Source organism: Schistocerca americana, chromosome X, assembly GCF_021461395.2.
Source record: "Schistocerca americana isolate TAMUIC-IGC-003095 chromosome X, iqSchAmer2.1, whole genome shotgun sequence".
Taxonomy (NCBI): domain Eukaryota; kingdom Metazoa; phylum Arthropoda; class Insecta; order Orthoptera; family Acrididae; genus Schistocerca; species Schistocerca americana.
This window is the reverse complement of record NC_060130.1, coordinates 184741514-184763892: the sequence shown is the minus strand read 5'-3', so window position 1 is coordinate 184763892 and position 22379 is coordinate 184741514. Positions and strand designations below refer to the sequence as shown.

Here is a 22379-nt window from a genome sequence, read left to right as displayed (position 1 = left end):
TTATTCCCACTGGTGACAGGCAGCGATCTTGCGGCATGTTTGGTCCTCCTGGCCTCTTCACGCTTAAGTTGGACATCCATAACATGATCATTCAGTGGAAGTGTAGTGGTTGTTACCTGATGGAACTGCAACTGCAACACCTTATTTCCTCCTCATCCACAATTTGCGTTGCTCTACATGAAACACGATTCGCTAGTTACCATTCCCCTATGCCCCATGGATATTGTGCATTCTCTCGGTACCGTGCTGGGCCCGAGAGGACATTTAGACCTTGGGGTTTCGCCTCTGGGTTTTGCACGGTACGCTCTCTCTGATCTGCAGTCATATAGACCTGTCAGAGGATAAAGGGTGTGATGACCTAGTAGTTTGGTCCCTTTAACAATCCAACCAACCATTCAACTGGTTAAATAAATATTTCACACTGGTTGTTAAAATACATTTAATAAAAAGTCACTACCGCTTTTGCGTCAGTAGAGAGCCATCTTCAGGTTTTTTAAACAGCCAAAGATGCAGCTTTACTTATATGAAACTGGTAGTGACTTTTATAAAAGTATTTTAACAGCCAGTGCAGAAGATTTTATTCAGCATGTGGAATTTTGGCTGCCGTTGCCCAACATCTAAAATAGTATGTTCAGCTACTGACTGCCCAGATGAACCAAGGGGCTATCAGCCATGGCTCCTCAATGACCGTCCCCTGACTGTTGCTGTGTATGGGCCTCTGTAGAAGGTACGTGGTTTATGCAGCTGTGCTGACTGCTGTTTATTGGTGATGGAGGCTGGAATTTGCACATCAGTACTGCAACTGGGCATCCAGCAAGTGGTGACAAGCGACCTTTTCAGGTGAACCACATTCTATATTCCATCAGACTGATGGCCTGTGGCGTGTACGGCCCTGCAACAATTGTTGGAAGGATCCAGGCCAGGGGGGAGAGCATTATGGTCTGGGTGATGTTTCTGTGGCATTCTCTGGGTGATCTTGTCTGTCTGGAAGGCACAATGGATCAAGGCAAGTATGCGTCTATCCTTGGGGGCCATGTCCACCCCTACATGCAGTTTGTTTCTCCTGAGTGGGGTGGCATCAGCCAGAAGGACAATGCAACATGTCACACAGCTTGCAGGTACATGTGTGGTTTGAAGAGCATCAGGATGAGTTTACCGTAGTCCCCTGGTGACCCCCACCCTCTGCCCGACCCCTAGATTTAAACCCATTTGTGAATCTGTGGAACCACCAGGATCAGGCTATTTGCGTCGTAAATCCTTAACAGTGAAATCTAGCACAGCTGGCCATAGCATTGTAGTTGGCACTGCTCCACATCGCTGTTGGTACCTTTCAGAACCTCGTTGACTCTCTCTCTCTCTCTCTCTCTCTCTCTCTCTCTCTCTCTCTCTCTCTCTCTCTCTCTCTGCATGTCCGCACTGCAAAATATGCTTATTCAGGCTTTTGACAAGTGGTCACATTAATGTGACAGAACCGTGTAATAAGATCTTTTTTAAGTACTTTGGACCTTCTCTTTGATTCTTCTGATTTACAAAACGCAGATTTGTTTGGGATGGGTGAGGTCCTACATTTAAGTGTCTATTTCTTATGTGCAGGTAATTTGCAGAAAATATAAGACTCCAATGAAAGTTTCTGAAATGATTGTAAGTTCATGATCAAAGTTAACTGTTGTGTAGACTCAAGTTAGCACCATTGCACAAAGTCAAAAATCTAAAGAAACTTGAAGAATTCATGATGGACGCGTTTACTCAGTACAGCATTAGGCTTTCAGTAAGCTCAATAAATTGACAATTTTGCTGCAAATCATTGGCTGCTGTGATTCCAGTGGTGATAACATGCTGTAATCACTTCTGCAAGGTGATTGTCATTGGTGTGTATGATGACATCAGTCTAATGATATAGAAATAACCATTAAAAAGCATTTTGTTGCTTTTTATAAGAAGTCTTTCACTAGATGACAAGGTCACTTTACAGAGAGAGGTGTATCAGTGAATATCACAGTAGCATGAAGTGATTGTCAAAATGAAATTTAAAAGATATGGAAAATACAGAGCAGTTAGTGAACTGAATATGCATGGTTGGGCACTGCAGAGTTTCTGTGGGCTGTATAAGTACGTGGTTGTTGACAAGCAAAGGAAACTATTGTCATCGGTGTCTGGCAGCAGTGTGTGTGCCATATCAGTGCCAGACATCACGGTATAAGCAAACTACAGAGAGATGACTAACAGGCTCGCATAAAGAAGGATTTTTTTATGTGGATTTTTCTCAGCAGGCCTTTTTACCTCAATTGTTTCAGTGGTGGACTAAAGATAAATAGCTAAACAAAAATTTTTGAAGGACCACAGTGTCAAAACAACTGGATGAGAAACAGCTTATCCTCCAAGAAGGAAAAGCTATGCATTTTATTATGGGAGCTAAGAACAAAGTAGATTCAATGATAAAAATGACATTTTTATGTATTTTGATAACATCTACTGCAATCCTTTATGCAAGAATTTGTTTGTTGGTAGTTTCCTCAATCCTCATTTCTAATTTTCTTGTACTATAATGAAAAGCAGTGTTCAAGCAGTGGCACACTTTTGGCAACAAGTCATGTTTGCAAATGAGACATACTGCAGCTTATGCTGTCACTATGGCTTTATATGCATTTGAGTGCTGGGTTACTGTAGTGTCATGATGGATAAGTAGCAAGTAGGATGGTCAGGTGTGGGTAGCTGTCTCGCTGTCTGTGCACAAATAAACTTACAGTACTGGTATGTAGAGTTAAATCTACTGTGCAAAATGGTACATGAAGTTCCTAATGAGGAATTTGTGAGCAATAAATTTACTAAAATTCTAATTGCCATGCATCAGGTTTTGTTGCAGCAGCAGTGGTGACAGATCAGATCTTTAGTAACACATGAATGGAATGGCTCATTAGAACACTGTAGTGGTAAAATCCTGTTTTTCTCATTTTGAAGAGGGAAGGAAGACAGTAATCAGATCAGGGTAAAAACGCACACACACACACACACACACACACACACACACACACACACACACACACAAATTGAAGACTTCACCAAATGGTACTAAAGTGTATGGTTTCTGTGCTGTTCGGAATGATACCATAGTGAAAAGTACTGAAATGTTTCCTATTCTGATCATACCAGTAATATTTGGTTAACACTCACACCAACGTGTTACATAACCCAACTTTTGATTCTAATTATGTGCATGCATTTGTGGCCCTTATTTGTTCTGACTTTAAAGGACTTCTATCAAGTGTTGTGAGCAGTTCTAATACATTACCAGTCTGTAACATTTATCTGTGTCTACTGCTTATGGTTAACATGTAGTGCTGTACATATGTTGGATCCAAAGATAAGTTTTCTTTTCATTTAAATTTTAGGTGGAATTGTTCAGACATCTCCATAGTCTGAGCTTAAGATGGCATCTTGGACGTAAAACTGGTGAAGTACTCAGAGTAATGGACCGTGGGACAGATAGCATAGACAATCTACTTAATTACATTTTGTTCAGCATATTACCTACAATTGTGGATATAATTATTGCTGTGGTATTCTTCATCTCAGCCTTTAATAGTTGGTTTGGCTTAATAGTTTTCACCACCATGATCCTGTATATTGGTAAGTTTGAAAAAGATTGACAATTATGCATAAGTTATTTGTTTTAATGTCTTACATATAGTAATACCTCTTTTATATGCAATATAAAAGATATTGTGTCTAGAGCTTTACCACTATTTTCTTTCATTAATTACAAAAAAATTGCACATGGTACACTGTGTGTTCAAAAGTATCCGGACACCCCCAAAAGCATATGTTTTTCAAATTAGGTGCATTGTTCTGCTACCTACTGCCATGTACTCCATATCAGTGACCTCAGTAGTTACTAGACATAGTGAGAGAGCAGAATGGGGTGCTTCGTGGAACTCGTGGGCTTTGAACGTGGTCAGGTGATGGGTGTCACTTGTCATATGTCTGTACGTGAGATTTCCACATTCCTCAACATCCCGAGGCCCACTGTTTCCGATGTGATAGTGGAAAGGCGAAGGGACAGGTACAGCACAAAAGCGTACAGGCAAACCTCATTGTTGACTGACAGACTGCTGACAGTTGAAAAGGGTCGTAATGTGTAATAGGCAGACATCTATCCAGACCATCACACAGGAATTGCAAACTGCATCAGGATCCACTGCAAGTACTATTAACAGTTAGGCGGGAGGTGAGAAAATGTGGATTTCATGGTCGAGCGGCTGGTCATAAGCCACAAATCGGGCTGGTAAATGCCAAACGACGACTTACTTGGTGTGGAGAGGGTAAACATTGGATGACTGAACAATGGAAAAACGTTGTGTGGAGTGACGAATTGCGGTACAGAATGTGGTGATTCGATGGCAGGGTGTGGGTATAGCAAATGCCCGGTGAATGTCATCTGCCAGTGTGTGTAGTGCCAACAGTAAAATTCGGAGGTGGTGGTGTTATGGTGTGGTCATTCTTTTCATGGAGAGGGCTTGCACCCCTTTCTGTTTTGCATGGCACTATCACAGCACAGGCTTACATTGATGTTTTAAGCACCTTCTTGCTTACCATTGTTGAAGAGCAATTGCATCTTTCAAGATGATTGAGCACCTGTTTACAAAGCATGGCCTGTGGCAGAGTGGTTGCACAACAACAACATCCCTGTAATGGACTGGCCTGCATAGATTCCTGACCTGAATCCTATAGAACACCTTTGGGATGTTTTGGAACGCTGACTTCATGCCAGGCCTCACTGATCAAATCGATACCTCTCCTCAGTGCAGCACTATGTGAGAATGGGCTGCCATTCCCCAAGAAAACTTCCAGCACCTGATTGAACATCCACTTGTGAGAGTGGAAGCTGTCATCGAGGCTAAGGATGGGCCAGCACCATAATCAATTCCAGCATTACCGATGGAGGCCGCCACGAACTTGTAAGTCATTCTCAGCCAGATGTCCGGATACTTTTGATCACATAGTGTATTTTTGGTTGGGAGTTGTCCTTCTGGGGAGTTTGGGTGCCTGGTGCAAGTCTTTTTATTTGAGGTCACTTCGACAGATTGTGCGTCGGTGACAGTGATAATGTGCCCATCCAGTCCCGAGTGGAATAAATCACCCACCTGAGCGAGAATCCAATTGGCAACGCTGACCAAAAGACTATTAGCAGCTGACCATTAATTACCAAAAAATCTGTCGTACAGTAGTTTCCTGAGAATAACTGTGATTAAAAGTGTGTAAAGTAATTACTGGATAAGAGGTAATAATTAATGAGAATTTTAAATATTTGTCCTTCTTATTGCCTGCAGCAAACCATTGAATTTGGTTTTGCCCGAAAGTAATTTGCAATGGATGTTGTGATGTTCCCTTGGAAACGAGCGATGCCATTCTATCTCGTGAAATCTATAATATTATTATAGAGTTAGTGAGGTTTGTGAGCATCATATTTGATTATAAACTGATGTGGGTGCCACACCTAAACGATCAGAGACAAGGGCCCTCAAGGCATTAAACAGTTCGATGTGATTTAGCCATAGTTCTTGGAGAACAGAATGGGTATATGTGCTCCAGTTTAAAAGGCTTTGTAATACTCTGACTAGATTATGGAGGTGCAGTGTATGGTCCAGTGAGACCTACTTACTTCACTATCATTGATGCTGCCACCATATTGGGTATAGGTGCTCCCAGACTCCCAGAACCTGCCTCATACCCAGTCTCTCTAATGAGACTGATGAGCCACTACTTAACAACCCTTGACAACTCCTCATGATGCATTGGGTATGTATGAGGCATGTCCATAAAATAAGGCCTTCATCAAACAAAGGAAAATGCAGGATGGAATGTAACAATACCAGAGAATGAAAGTTGCTACTCACTATATAGCGGAGATGCTGAGTCGTGATAGGCACAACAAAAAAAGATTCACACAATTATAGTTTTCGGCCATTAAGGCATTTGTCAGCAGTACACACACACACACACACACACACACACACACATACACACATCTGGTTTACTAGGACAAATAGTGTAATTTAAAAGGTCAGTTATCAGTAACTAGATACCGATTTTGTTCAGTTTAGTGATGCTATACTTTCGTGAGATACCTATGTATGTGTTTTGATGTTTTTCTTTCAGTGAGCACAGTGTTCGTAACAGAATGGCGCACAAAATTCCAACGCAGTATGAATTTGGCAGATAATGCTCAGAAAGCCAGAAGTGTAGATTCATTGCTCAATTTTGAAACTGTGAAGTATTATGGAGCAGAGAGCTACGAAGTAGAATGCTTCAAAAAGGCAATCTTGCATTACCAGGTGAGTACTGGTGTACTATTAACAGAGATATACCTCACATGCAGTTCAGCTTCAAATATTTTTCCATATGTTTTTCATTAGCAACTAGATAGTAACCATTAGGAAAGCTGTTCCCAACCGGAACATTTATCTGAACACCCCAACAGGGACCTTGATGGTGCCAGCCTATACAGTATTTGACACACATTGTACATTGTTTCCACTTAGGAACTCTGGCATTGCATTACAGCATACACACCACTACAGGGTCACTGTTTCATTCTCAAATACAATGTTATCTGCATATTTCCTGTAAAACTGAAGACTTGCTCATATATTTAGATGTCTTTCAGGATGAATGATGTGATTTCATAACTTATAAAAGAATTGGGGAAAGGAAGCAGATAAAGATGAACAAAATAATCAGTGAGACTAAGTGTCCTATACAAGCAATAAGACTGTGTCAAAAACTTAACTATCAGTATTTAAGCCCACAGAGCTGCTACAAGTAATTTCAACTTCATCATTACTCTGATGAGGAATACTGTTCAGATCATCAGAAGCCCTTTGTTCTATAACAGAGGTAGTACTTCCACTGAGACTTGGAATACATTCTCTGTATTTGTAAGCATTGAGCGAATCAACAGGGTGAGGTTAGAGTGTAGGAACAATTACCAAGTGCACAATAGTAGTAGAGTACATTCTTATTTTTGATCGTAGCCTGTAATCAGAGGCTCATTCTGTTGTGACTTGGCAAGACAGCCAAGCCACTATGAGATAGCCGAAAGGCACGCGTTTAAGCTCACGCAGGATGGCGTGAGGTCTGGAAAATGACAAGGTCTTTATAGTAGCAAAAATAGTACGTAGCTTCTGGAATACTTAACTTTAATCCATAATTGGTGAACATCGGTCTGACGGTACATGCATCACAAGATAAATAGGAATTGATAATGGCACCTTGCTAGGTCGTAGCAAATGACGTAGCTGAAGGCTATGCTAACTATCGTCTCGGCAAATGAGAGTGTAATTTGTCAGTGAACCATCGCTAGCAAAGTCGGCTGTACAACTGGGGCGAGTGCTAAGATGTCTCTCTAGACCTGCCGTGTGGCGGTGCTCGGTCTGCAATCACTGACAGTGGCGACACGCGGGTCCGACGTATACTAACGGACCGCGGCCAATTTAAAGGCTACCACCTAGCAAGTGTGGTGTCTGGCGGTGACACCACACATTCATTGTCAGATATGAAGGGACAGTGCTGAAAAAAAGTTGAACATGCTGCTGCTGCTGCTGCTGCTGCTGCTGCTACTACTACTGCTACTACTACTACTACTACTAAGCATCGTGCAATGTGTTAGTTTAAGACAGTTGCAAACCTCAAGAAGACACAGACTTTTCAATAGGTTGCATTCCTTAATCCTCTAATTTGGAATGCATTGAAAGAATGTCGCTGTAGAGAAGACGACATTCCAAAGTGTATCAAATTGTAATACTACACGTTTGGGCCCCCACCTGGATGTGGCCAACACAACCTAGATACACATATAATATGAAATGTGAAGATTTTATGTTGTGTAACTGCATAACATTCCTTTGACAATATTACTGAAGCAGTATGAAGAAAGGTTCAGGATGAAAATGCCCTTTTGAACAAACTTCTGTGTGGTGCGCTACTGAAGACTGGCACTGAAGCTAATGGTGCCCTGGAAGCAAAGATTATGGCCCAGTGGCGGACTTGGAAGTCAGGGCAGCCACAATCTAGATACACCATTTTGGTAGAGCATGTTACCTGTAACACCTTTATTTAAGGCATAATCCTTTCACAGCATTTTAGCTGCATCATCAGGTGCAGTTCACAAAATTAAGTCACTTTCAGATCAAAAAAGAGTACGGAATGACCCAGCATTCATAATCAGCTAATTTTTGCTACGTAGCAGATGTCAAAAATAAAATCCTGTTGACCGTGCATGTGATACTGTTACTTGTAGTACCTGGTGAGCTAGCGGAGTCCTCATATGCTGAAATGGCAATCGAAACGCAGACCAATCATCTACAGAATAATGTAAAAGCTGAGCAGCTAACAGTCACCCACCATCTGCCAGGATACGTCCAAATACACCCCCCCCCCACCCCACCCCCCTGCTAGAATAATAAACAAATAAAATGCTCAGACCCTCCAAAACCAGAGATCCTAGGAAATGGCAATTAAAGTATGTTTAAGAATGCTGTTTATAAAGAAAAGGATGACAGAAGGAACCTCCACCAATCTGTGTTAGTGTTTTGTGTCCAATGTTTTGTGTGACAGACTCTTGCTAAACAGTCGTATATAGCTTTATTTAGTTCACGTGGATACATTGAATAAATGTTAGATTAATGTGGCTGATTGCAGAAGAGTGGGCTGTAGAACAAAATTGCCTACAGTAGATCTTATGCAGGTAAACATACAATGAAGTCAGGCTAATCGTGTGTTGAAATGAAATAGCTGTTGCAAAATTACATCGAAAAGAATCCTAACTTTCATTTAGAGGTGTGAAAAAGAAACTATAGATTAAAAACAGTTTGCACCATTTTTAATTCACACAGTAATAAGTCTGCATATTTGGCCTAACAAATGAGCAATGTCTGATCACTAGAAATTGATCCTTTAAAAGTACTGTAGGGCAATTTGAATGTATACCTTTGGCTGTGCACAAATAATTACCTTAAGATTCTTCTTGTTCTTTGACTTCCACAACAGCATTCACTTGTGGATATCAAAGAAGATAATAGTAGTTACTCTTTGTTGTTTTACTGATGCACAATACACGCAGAGAGTAAGAAAAAGTTGTATGTATTGAGTTGTAATAGAGAGAGAATGTAATGAAAGACAAATACCACCTGGATTACTTTGTATGGCTATTCCGATAAACAGTTTTGACCTTTGTTACAGGTCATCTTCAGATCCAGTGTACAATTATTCTTAATTGCAGTTTGTCAGCTAGGTGAAGATTCAGATAAAGGACCATAGGGTGCCTCTGAAGACTGACATTTTCCCTGTATGTAAGCAACTTCCTCTCATAGGGTTTCGTATTGTAGGCTTCTGCAAAATGTGTAGTAATTCTGTGCTGCTTTGCTCTTCCCACAGTCCAGACAAATGCATACACTCATTGCAAAGGAAAGGCAGTTGAAAATAAAAGTTCATAGTTGGTGGAAGTGGGCTGTATATTTAACACTCCATTGTGTGACACAGTTACAGGTACATCTGTGTGGTCTGGTGGTCAAGACCCATCTCCCCTACTTCTGCCCTCATACAGCCATTCCCTTGTGTGGAAGGCCAGATAGAAATTGTACTGTTTGGTCAATGCTTCACCCTTGTGAGAGCACCTTGCACTGATGCAGAACATTCCGCCCACCTAATTTATATAAATTACACAAATATAAATAATCATAAACAGCACAAGTTAGGCGCAACAAACAAGGATTTAAAATGTCTGAAGAAATTATGTCCACCGCACACAAAGTAACACAAATTCAGTTAGTAAATGAATAGTTTTGAGCTCTAGAGTCTATGATTCTGGTGGAACAACACAGATCTTTTACTGTTCGTTTGTAGGTTCCCATTGATAGAGCACTGAAACAACTTCCATCAATCGATTGGGATCAGGGTATGTGCAAGCAGTGATCCCACACCACCGCACAAGGTTTGGCAGATTGTCTTCCTGCAGGAGAACCAATGTACCAGGCTGTAGATGGTCTTTCTTTATGACTCCCTGGTTTAGATGATTTCTCTGAAAGAATTCCTGGTGCTCAGACTGTTGTCAGGGTTCACCCATAAGAAAATGACCTGGAGTAAGGCATGAAAATTCATCTGGTTTATCAGGGAGTTGTGTAGTGGGTTGGGGATTCAGGCACGCTTCAATTTGAGTTAGAATTGTGTATAATTCATCAAATACCAATGCTTGTTTTCCCACAGCCCTCTTTAAATGTGTCTTGCTGGAGTACATACTTGCTTCCTGCAGTCTACCAAAATGCAGTACCTGAGGTGGAATGAAATGCCACTTTATCACATTCTATGGTGGATAGTTGTGGATTTGTGTTGCTTGAAACTGAAAGCTGAACAGTTTGTGCAGTTCATGCAGCTCATTCCTTGCTGCCATGAATGTACTCCCATTGTCACTATACGTGTTTGTACATACTTCATTGTGAAATAAATCATTGAAGAACAGCAGTGAAAACTTGAAAGGACTGACTGGTGACAAGCTCAACGTATACTGCCGCAACATATATAGCTTTAAAGGGCAGACCAGTGAAAAGCTCAACATATACTGCCTTTGTTGAGATGCAAAAGAACAACACTTTGTAGACCTTTGCCCTAGTTTTGCTCCTCTTTCCACTATTTCTAACGTATGTTGACCCTCCACAGTCAATGCCACAACTAAGGGAAAGTCTGCTTCGTTCTACTCTGACTGAAGGAAGTTGTCACATGAGCTGGGTTGCTGTGGTTGCCTTTGAGTTATAGCAGTGAAGGCAGTTGACTTGCCTGGTTACATATCTTCTGTCGGGTATCAGTACCTTTGTCTGAGGCTTGCTAACAGGTGTTGAGGTCTTGGGTGTAACAAATGAAGATATTTTACCTGACTATTAATTTAGGTATGTGGTGTTCAGGAAGAAGAATCGTGGGGTGCTTCTGACTGTAAGAAGCCTCTGACTGTTCCAGTATGCCACCCACCCTTAACACCTTGTTCTTTGTCCAGAAAGGGATGAAGTGAGTGCAGTTTGCTTTCCTTTGGGATTGTTTGGCCATTCTGTAGTTCTTCAATCTTCTTGTAATAGTCTTGCTGTTGTATCAAACAAATGAATGCATTTTCTGCTGTGTGAAGTTCTCCTGTAGTTAAGTTTCCTCTGGATTGATTTCACAAAATACTCCACCCTTGATCACTCTTTTTCCATGTACATAGAAACAAGGCTTAATTTCTTCTTGTTACCATACTGTTTGACCTCTTAGGGTGGTCGTTGCATGTGAGGCACAACAGTATGCTTTGTGTGTTACATGTGAGTGAGTGGCGGTATCTTTCCTGACACAATCCAACCAAACACTCTCCCATAAGGTTGGTTGGTTCTCTGTCTTTAGCTGACCAGATGTCAGTACTTCAAAGAAAGTGTGATGCTCCAAGCAGAAGATCAATCTCACCAGTTCCATTGAATGATGGATTTGCTAGCGTTATGTGCTTAGGAAGTTGCTAGGTAGAGGTTTCAAAGGATGTTGTTGGGAGTGGCCCTGTTATGCATGACAGTAATGCACAGATAGCATGTGTGTGGTAGTCAGCTACTCTTGAGGAAATGTACACCTTGCAAGTGTGTGACAGTTCTATGGTTTGAACATTGCTGACACCACTTATTGGAATTGGATGCTGGTTGGGCTGTAGTCCCATCCAATCTTTTAAACTCCTAGACTTATAGATCATTTGTGAGGCACTGTCAAGAAGTGCTTGGCATTGGTATACTTTACCTTTCTTGTTGGCATTGTTTACAATGGCAGCTGATAACAGTACTTCTGCATGCTGGTGGTTTCCTTTCACACTGCTTTATGTTTGCTGTGATGGTATACCCACTTCTTGCTTTTTATTGGCACTGTGACTCTCTTGTTCCTTATGCAGTAGCATACTGCAGTGCTTGTTACAAATGTGGCAGCTGCCATTATGACATACCTTCTGCCTATGATTTGTGCCTGTACAATTGAAGCAGCTTTTGTGTGTTCACAAAGTCTAGTCTCCTTGCAATATCGCTCTCTTTGAACTCGGGACACAGACTTAGTTTGTGCACTGAATTAAAGAATTTGCAACTGAGAACGGTGGCAAGAAATCTTTCTCGAGAACTGTGCTCTTGTGCAATGTTAGTATGCTCCATGGCTGGCTGGTGGGACTGATGCAGGATTTTGTCTAAATGAATAATGTCTAATTTCTGACAGCTAGTTCCTAGAAATGTTACCAGACATTTCAGACAAGGAAATGTGGTCAGCTATTTTAAAAATCCCACTGTTTCCTGATTTGCACTAATATGTTGCAGCAAATCTTGCAATAGTAACAGTTCGTGGAGTGGAATGCCAACCTGCATGACGTCAGTTGTGTTTGGATTTCTCATCAGATGGTTGATTAACATCGATTAGTCATTAGCAGATTCAGTTTTGGCGGTGGATGGATTCAGCAGTTTCTTTGCCCGTCAATCAAAATTAGCTTGGGATTGTTATACATTTGAACAATGAGATCACATGCAATCTTAAAGTTACTTTCTGTAACTGGTAAGTTTTCAGTCAGCTTACGAGGTTCACCAGAGACACATGTCGACAAATAATAATATCGTTGGACGTAAGTTAAGGCCTTATTGTTAATAACTAGTGCCTTAAAGATACCGAAAAAAATGCACAAAATCTGCAGCACTACCATTGAATTTTGGCAGTGAAATTTCTGGGAGCTTCATTGCATGAACTTGCAGAATGAGGTGGTCAGATAGCATTTGACTAGAGTAATGACGTTGTTGTTTATGCTATATGTAAGCATAAGTCTTCAAATGATGCCGTGTCTTTATGGTGAGGTTCTTCCAGATCGTTAATATCTCACTGAGTTTGGATGTTGTATTCTTCTTTTCTTATATTTAATAGTGACTGCTGAACTGTAATGTCATTGAGATTTGATCCTGCCTGAAAGAGGTTTACAAATGTGGAGAGTCTAGTCGCTTGTGACTTTATCACTGTTCTTTTCTTAATTAAACTTAGTTTCTCGACAGAATCCATGATTAAGGATGTTAATATAGGAGATGATAGATTAAGAAAATAGAGCGAGAGTGTTTACAGAGCAAGGTGCGATACCTGTGGTGTGCTCACTGGGCTGCAGCTGCTGGCAGCATTGGCGACAGACATTGCTGCTCACTTGTCATGGTGTCGGAACTGTGAGGATGTTGAGATGTCTGCTGGCTTGAGATGCACTTCAAAACACTATTCTTGTGGAATCTGTAGTCTGGAGAGCTCTACTGCAGGCATACCTCACTATTGATGCGTGGGAGAAATTCTTAACGCTGGCTAGTCTCAGAGACTCGCACACAGCCACAGTAGCCTTATACTGATAGCTTGCAATACATACAAATCGAAGCACATAATGTTTGTGCTGGAACACTTTCAAATAGTGTTACTTGCACCCAGAGGATCAAAATGTAGGCAGGCACAAAACACGGTAATTCTGTGCTGCCTCACTCTTTCCACAGTCCAGATGAATGCATACACTCATTGCAAAGGAAGTGACATTAAAAATAAAAGTACATAGTTGGTAAAAGTGGACGGTGTATTTAACACTACATTGTGAGACAAAGTTACAGGTATATCTGCATGGTTTGGCAGTCACGACTTGTCTCCACTACTTCTGCGCTTGTCTGGAGGTCCTACGTATGGAGGCAGGGAAGAAATCCTTACGTATAGCGATTAGTCAATCACTGCTGCTCTGCCCTCACGAGGGCACCTTGCACCAGTACAGTACACTTATTAACACTGAATAATTTAATAGTGTTGCAGTTGGCTCAGCATTGCAAGGTGTAGAGAGTCAGTCCTTAACCTGCATCTGCCTCTACATACATACTCCACAAGTCACCATTTGGTGTATGACAGAGGGTACCTTTTACCACTATCAGTCATTTAGTTTCCTGTTCCATTCGTTGCCCTACAAGCCCTGAATCCTCTCATGTCTTCGCAGTCCTTACGTGAAATATATGTTGGCATCAGCAGAATCATTCTGCAGTCTGCTGCAAATGCCATTCTCTAAATTTTCTCGATGGTGTTTCATGCAAAGAGTGCCATCTTCCCTCCAGGGATTTCCATTTGAGTTCAGGAAGTCTCTCTGTGATTGTTACTTGTTTGAACCTGGCAGTAACAAATCTAGTGGTATACATATGAATTTCTGCACTGTCTTCCTTTAATCTGACCTAGTGGGGATCCCAAGCACTCAAACATTACTCAAGAATGGGCCACAACAGTGTTCTATATGCAATTTCCTTTATAAAAGAGCTACACTGTCCTAAAATTCTCTCAATAAACAGAAGTCTACAGTTTGCCTTCCCTGCTAACGACCTTATGTGCTCATTCTATTTCATATAGCTTTGCAACGTTATCCCTAGATATTTCATTTTTGTGACTGTCAAGCAGTACGGCATCCGAACATTACAGGATAGTTTTTTCTACTTGTCTATTTTAATGTACATTTTTCTATATTTAGGGCAAGCTGTCATTTATCATACCAGACAAACTCTGTCAGAGTCACCCTGTAGCCTCCAACCGTCACTGCGGAGACAGTACTTTCCCCATAAAGTACAGCATCATTAGCAAACAGTTGTTGATTGCTGCTCATCCTGTCAGTCTGATCACGTATGTATATAGAGGCCAAGAGTAGTCCTGTCATGCTCCCTGAGACACTCCTGACAGTATCTTCATCTCTGATGAACACTTGCTGTCCAGGACAACCTATTGGGTACTGTTACTGATTAAAACATGGAACAATTTGCATATGTGCAAACCTACTCTGTATGCTTGGACCGTTGGTAAGTCTAAAGTCGGGCATTCTATTGAATGATCTCTGTCAATCTAGTAATATAGGACCTGCCTGTTACCGTTCATCCATGGTTCACCGCAAATCGTGTAAAAAAAAGAGAAAGCTCGAGTTTTACACAAGTGATGCGTTGCAAATCCGTGCTGAATTGTGAATAGCAGCTTTTCTGTCTCAAGGAAATTTGCTATATTTGAACTAAGAATATACTTCAGGTTTCTGCAGTAAACCGATGTTGAAGATATCTGTCTGCAATTTTGTGGATCTATCTTTTTACAATTCTTATATACAGGAATCATCTGTGCTTTTTTTTCCAGTCTCTTGGGACTTTGCACTGCGTGAGATATTTGCGATAAATCACAATTTAGGTAAGAGGCCAGTGCCAAAGAATACACTCTAAAACTGAAATGGGATTCCATCCAGACCAGGAGATACAGTGAAACCCTGCTTTTACACTTTTCAAGGGACTTAAAAAAAAAAAAAAAAAAAAAAAAGGGGGGGGGGGGGGGGGGCGTAAAATGCAGGAAAATGTAAAATGTGGGAAATAATGTTTTAAGCTGTAAAAGTTACGTATAGGATACCAATTGCACTTTATGTGTGATATCTGTACATAACAGGCATCAAAAGACTTGTCATGGACTTGTTTATTATCTAATGGAGGTTTATTATCTAATAAAAACTGCTGGTGTAACTATAACTGATAACTGTGTGGGAAGTAGGAACATTTGATTCAATTTCATATGTCATAATAGATGTTTTTCAAAGCCTGCAGCTGTCATTTACTATTTAAATAATGAAATATGCACTAGTTACGTATTTTTTCATGCTTAACATGATGCTTCTTGAGAATTTTTCCCATTGTCAAGTGCAAACATGTAAATAAATATTTTATATGGTGTTTGAATGTGTGTTGTTCTGCGTTTCTTGCACTGTAGTCGACTTTTTGAGGTTATCAGGTACTGTGCCTCATCAGTTATATAGAAAACCACACACACACATATGCAAACTATCACTCCCATTATTTGTTTGTGTAACATCACAAAAAATACATAAGTAAATACTGTACTTGATTACGGGAATAAATTCGTGAAACACGTTTTGCTCAGCATGAATAAAATACGTAACCGGCGCTGTGTTTAAAGTAAAAACATTTGAGCAACGCAAAGTGAATGACGGTGTCAACTAGCGCTCCAAGTGGCCACACACTGAAACGTGCTAAGTATGGTTCGACAGAGGTGTCACGATGATCACAACAGTCACGAAACTGGGTTTGCCCACTAGAGACAGTTTGGAAATGGTTGTGATTGGTCATAATATCTTCATTCGAACGAGCCTAGTTACTCACATCAGCCACCACGCCAAGTAGAGCTTGGCAGTGGTGGGAGATACGGCATGAATTGCTCCAACTTTTACACGTTTACCGGTTCAAATTCGCTGAGTAGAGTGCTCTGGTGTCAAGAAATTTAACCACATCATATTTGTAAACACTACTGGACAGCCAACATCATTTTTTTCTCCACAAACATTTATTCATAATCTGTAAATTGTAGAAGGAAAATGTTAATTCCGGGAACATAAAAGTGGGGTTATACTGTATTTGCTTTCAACTCTTATCAGTTGCTTCTCAGCGCCATGGGCACCCATTTCTATGTCCTCCACACAAGTCTGTGTAATGGTCGAACAACAGTATGCCTGCATTATACTACGTGAACGAGGTCTTAAAACACAAAATTCAGAACTTCAGCTTTGCTTTTGCTGCCTTCTGACCTGCTTGGCAATTTTACTTATGGCCGGAATTTTTAAGGTTCTCAGCAAGATTGTTTGCTAATGTATGATGGTGGAAGTTTTATTTTTTCGCATTGATCGTTTTATAAACATGTGACTCAGCATTTTTCAAATTTTCTTATTTAACCACTGTGTGTGTTTACCATCCTTAGTACAGTTACTCGGCAAACGCTTCTTCAGAGCGCAATTTACAGTCAGTTTAAATTTTGCCCTTGACAGGTATTTGAAACAGTGTTCAACATTTGAAGCTTCCATTTCTGTAAGTTTTCCATGGAAAGTGAGACAATGGAGTTGAATTTAGGTGTATGGGGGGTTCAGATTTCCTCGTGGCCATCCATATTTAGGTTTTCCCTTACTTCCCTTTGTCACTTCATCCAAATGTCGGTTTGATTTCTTTGAATGTGCACAGCAGATTTCTGTCTCCATTCTGAGCTCCTACCAGGTCTCTTGATGCCCTTGGCATAGATGGGACATTAAACCCGCCTAATTTTCCTTCATGGGAAGTGAAGGATTTTAGTGCCTGATCTCAGGTTTTTAAGTCTATATTGAAAATATTTCTCATATTGTGTTTCTCATTTACTACTTTTTATCATGTAGCTTTTCATATTAGTGTTGCAACATTTCTCACATTCCTATATCAGTTAATTGTACCTTTATTCTCCACCTCTTCACACAATATCTAAATTTGGTCCATATTTTACATTGTTTCCACTTTTTTGTGTGTGAATTGGCCTCAAAACAAGCTCTCCTCTACTCTTCTCAAAAGCACACACAATTTTCTTAATAAAAGGTTCGTGTTGCCCATGCATGCAGAGGTAATGTTTGGTTTGTTCTTTTGTGCTTCCTTTGCTGTTAAAGACATTAAACCCAAAGATTCAGGGAAATAATGTTGCAAAATGTGTCACAGTATGTTAGCAGCCATCTGCTATTATATTGTTGCACATTTTTCTTTCATTGAGGATTGCGTCTGTGTTTGGTAAAACTGCCACTTCAATTGGTGTGCACGCACTAGAACAGTAAAAAGTAACCCCGCATTTAGAACAAGAAACTAACTAACTAACTAACTAACTAACTAATGAGAGTTCTTGGCTATGTACACTCCTGGAAATGGAAAAAAGAACACATTGACACCAGTGTGTCAGACCCACCATACTTGCTCCGGACACTGCGAGAGGGCTGTACAAGCAATGATCACACGCACGGCACAGCGGACACACCAGGAACCGCGGTGTTGGCCGTCGAATGGCGCTAGCTGCGCAGCATTTGTGCACCGCCGCCGTCAGTGTCAGCCAGTTTGCCGTGGCATACGGAGCTCCATCGCAGTCTTTAACACTGGTAGCATGCCGCGACAGCGTGGACGTGAACCGTATGTGCAGTTGACGGACTTTGAGCGAGGGCGTATAGTGGGCATGCGGGAGGCCGGGTGGACGTACCGCCGAATTGCTCAACACGTGGGGCGTGAGGTCTCCACAGTACATCGATGTTGTCGCCAGTGGTCGGCGGAAGGTGCACGTGCCCGTCGACCTGGGACCGGACCGCAGCGACGCACGGATGCACGCCAAGACCGTAGGATCCTACGCAGTGCCGTAGGGGACCGCACCGCCACTTCCCAGCAAATTAGGGACACTGTTGCTCCTGGGGTATCGGCGAGGACCATTCGCAACCGTCTCCATGAAGCTGGGCTACGGTCCCGCACACCGTTAGGCCGTCTTCCGCTCACGCCCCAACATCGTGCAGCCCGCCTCCAGTGGTGTCGCGACAGGCGTGAATGGAGGGACGAATGGAGACGTGTCGTCTTCAGCGATGAGAGTCGCTTCTGCCTTGGTGCCAGTGATGGTCGTATGCGTGTTTGGCGCCGTGCAGGTGAGCGCCACAATCAGGACTGCATACGACCGAGGCACACAGGGCCAGCACCCGGCATCATGGTGTGGGGAGCGATCTCCTACACTGGCCGTACACCACTGGTGATCGTCGAGGGGACACTGAATAGTGCACGGTACATCCAAACCGTCATCGAACCCATCGTTCTACCATTCCTAGACCGGCAAGGGAACTTGCTGTTCCAACAGGACAATGCACGTCCGCATGTATCCCGTGCCACCCAACGTGCTCTAGAAGGTGTAAGTCAACTACCCTGGCCAGCAAGATCTCCGGATCTGTCCCCCCATTGAGCATGTTTGGGACTGGATGAAGCGTCGTCTCACGCGGTCTGCACGTCCAGCACGAACGCTGGTCCAACTGAGGCGCCAGGTGGAAATGGCATGGCAAGCCGTTCCACAGGACTACATCCAGCATCTCTACGATCGTCTCCATGGGAGAATAGCAGCCTGCATTGCTGCGAAAGGTGGATATACACTGTACTAGTGCCGACATTGTGCATGCTCTGTTGCCTGTGTCTATGTGCCTGTGGTTCTGTCAGTGTGATCATGTGATGTATCTGACCCCAGGAATGTGTCAATAAAGTTTCCTCTTCCTGGGACAATGAATTCACAGTGTTCTTATTTCAATTTCCAGGAGTGTAGTTCAAAAGCACTTACCACTTGAGATGTCCATTACTGTCAAGGTGAGCTTTCACAGATTGCCCATGGCATTTATTTCCAATGAACCTCTTGTTCCATTTTTATTTCAGATCTAGGGAACAGAAACACAGTAAGGAAATAAATATAAAATTTAAATAATATGCTTTCAAAACAACTGATATGATATGAGAAGTGTTGTTTATAAGGTGGTGAAACTGAGACATTGAAAGTGTTCTCCATTCATATTTTGTATTTTTTATGTGCCCAGTACATAGGCCAATGATGAAAAAAGTTTTGTAATGAAAGTAGCTTATTTTGTTTTTTTTTGTTTTTGTGTGCTGTATCCTAATAGAAAAGTTGAAATTTTTGTGATGATGGTTGCACTGATTAGCTTATGTTTCACTCAGCCCTTCTTTCGTTCTGTTATGCATAATCCTAATTTTGTAGTTCACAACCAAGTAATATTGTGACAAAGCTGTATGTGATAGAAAAAGAGAGAGGTCAGCTGTGGATTCAGTGCCCAAAAACCATGTTGTTGAGCTGAAAGTAATCAGAAAACATATTTTGTTGACATGTGATACTTCCACATATTGCCCAGCTCATTTAGACAAAAGCAGTAATATGGTATCCTATATTGCAGAGGAGAGTTCAGTATACCATTTATCTGTAAATTGTGTAACTTGTTTTCCTCCTACAAAAGTTTTCAGGTACAGAAATGGGTTAATAGGCTGGTAGTTTCATAACACATGTGCAACACTGCCTAAAAGCTATAAGCATGCAAACTGCCTGGTATAGCTGATGACGGATTTTTATCTGTTGTGTAGATATGTACTAGACTTAGCTTACTTCCCTGCCATAGAACCGGATCTTACCACATCGTACTGTCTCTGGGTCTGTGCTCATAAATAAGTGTACTATTATAATTCTTTGCTGTGTACAAGTAACACTATTTATAATAAGAAGTGATCAGTTACTATTTGGTACCTCTGTTTAGGGCGAAGAATGGAAATCATTGATAACTTTGAATATCTTGAACACTCTTCAGAACATTATAATTTGTGGTGGACTCTTGGCTGGATCATTGTTGTGTGTCCATATGGTTGTTGCAAAGCAAGGCCTCACAGTTGGAGATTATGTGCTGTTTGCATCGTACATTATACAGTTATATGTTCCTCTCAACTGGTTTGGAACCTATTACAGGTATGGCCTTTTCTGTTTCCCATTTGACTTACAATATAACCAAACATACAATGAAATGTGCATACATTTTCACTTGGAAGCTAAATTTTATGATTGTTTTTAAAAAAGTGTTGTATTATGTGTATTGATTATCTCAGTTATACATGTACTATTGGCCCCCCCTTTTTCCCCCCCAAGGGAGCAATTAGCTGAAAAATAAAACTACATGTGATAAAAGAACACTCTTTGTTCACCATAGTTGGGTACACATAAGTAGTACTACTCCATATAGTTGTCGAAATGATTCAGATGTTTGCCATACCATGGTATTAGTTCTCCTTGACTGCTGTTATATATGGCAACAAACTGTAAGTTTAGCTACTTCCAAACAGTGGTCTGCAACTCCGTACTGAAATATTGTTCTCACAACTACTACTTCATTTTACAAAACAGATAAAATCACTAGACACTTAGTTTGGGCTGAAAGGCAGTTGATGTGATGTCTTTCATTTGAAACATTGAAGGGCACTAGATGTCTTTCCCCTATCTTCTGATCCAACTGCATGCAAAAGATGTACAGAACGCACAAACTTCCTTTCCTTGCAACCAGCAGCATCAGTGTTGGCACATCCCACTGCCAAATTCCTGCTCCATTACTGCACAGCATAACAATGCATGAACCTCTCACTGTGCATTTTATTCAGAGATCGATAACTTTTTGCTGGGTTGTAACCCTCAGCTTCAAGAAAGTGAATAATAGCGATCAACTGTGCTTACCAGGAGACTAGATTGTGCTATGCATATTTACTTGACACTTTCAGTGTGAGACTGAAGGTTACTGTGTGATGTCACCATTTATTACAGTGCTGAGAAGTATTAATAGATTATTTGCAAAAGCTTTTTTGAATCTTGGGAAAAAACAAAATAGACCTTGTTTGCATTATTGCCTTTTTCAAACCTGTGTGTAAGATAAGTCATTTTAGTGAATTAGGTTATGTTTAAAATAAGCAATTTTAGTGAATTAGTTTATATTTAAAATTATAAAGAATATGTTCATAGTTTTGTGTGTCATAAAAACCATGAATGCCCTTGCAAATGAAACTTTAGACTACATAAAAGTACGTGTAAGTCAAGTCTCTGCGGGAAGTAAAAATTCAAAGGCCACTTTAAAAGTTTTGAGAAATTGTCAAAGTTTGTCCTTCTCAAACTAACCTTTTCACCATTAGTGCATATTCCAAAACAACAGTAGTGTTGCTGCTTCCAAGATCTCAAAATGTTGCCTACATATTTTGTTTCCAATTTTGGAAAGAGTGAGAAAATTGTACGAGGGCAGGTATGAATAGTACGTTTTTGGATTTGGAATTTCTTAAAAATGGCTAGTGTTTCGTATGCCCTTTGTGGAGGGTATGTTTTCATGTTGGAAAAAGGTTCCTGCAGCTATGCCTGGAGTCTTACTTAAGGCTTAGTAAATCCTACTGAGTTGTACAATCTGTAATTATTGTTCCATTTCTCCAACTGTTACGGTGGTGAAATGTTGATTTCCAATAGAGAAAGTTTGCAGTGTTCTTTTGCCTACACTCCTCACTCTTTTCAATTTTGTCAGATGAGTTTCACATGGGAAGAGCCAGTAATTTGGCTGCCACTTTGTTAGGGCAAAATCTTTAAACCAATGTGGTGTCACCAGTAATGCTGCTGAGGGTTGATTCTGACATACACACAGAGTGTCTGCAGACAAGACTTGTGACAGTGAACCTTCTTTTGAGGATAGACTGTGTCTGCAGACTACAGACCTTTCTGACATTGATCTAATCATGCAATTATGCCAAATGTACTGAGATTCTGGGTGTGAGTGGAGAGCACTATCCGCTCATTATATGCAGTTTCTTGAGGGATCATTTTCACTGTAACCCGCTCTGAAATGGTAGAAAATAATTGCTTAGAAATTCTGCCATTTCTGCATTTACATCTGTAGTCTGTCAATGAAAATAAACGATTTTGGAAAATGTAATTGTAATTGGCATAGA

The 22379-nt window shown here is 41.0% G+C and overlaps 1 protein-coding gene across 5 annotated transcripts in view; it reads left to right on the top strand.

The window, feature by feature from the left end:
• The window catches only part of LOC124555728 (ATP-binding cassette sub-family B member 6), a 144974-nt gene that overhangs the window by 43223 nt on the left and 79372 nt on the right, over positions 1-22379 (top strand). For all 5 annotated transcript variants that reach the window (XM_047129748.1, XM_047129745.1, XM_047129747.1 and 2 more), the window contains exons 7-9: positions 3390-3627; positions 6157-6332; positions 20171-20376. In XM_047129748.1, coding sequence (XP_046985704.1) covers positions 3390-3627; positions 6157-6332; positions 20171-20376 — 620 coding nt within the window. The remainder of the gene's footprint in view (positions 1-3389; positions 3628-6156; positions 6333-20170; positions 20377-22379) is intronic.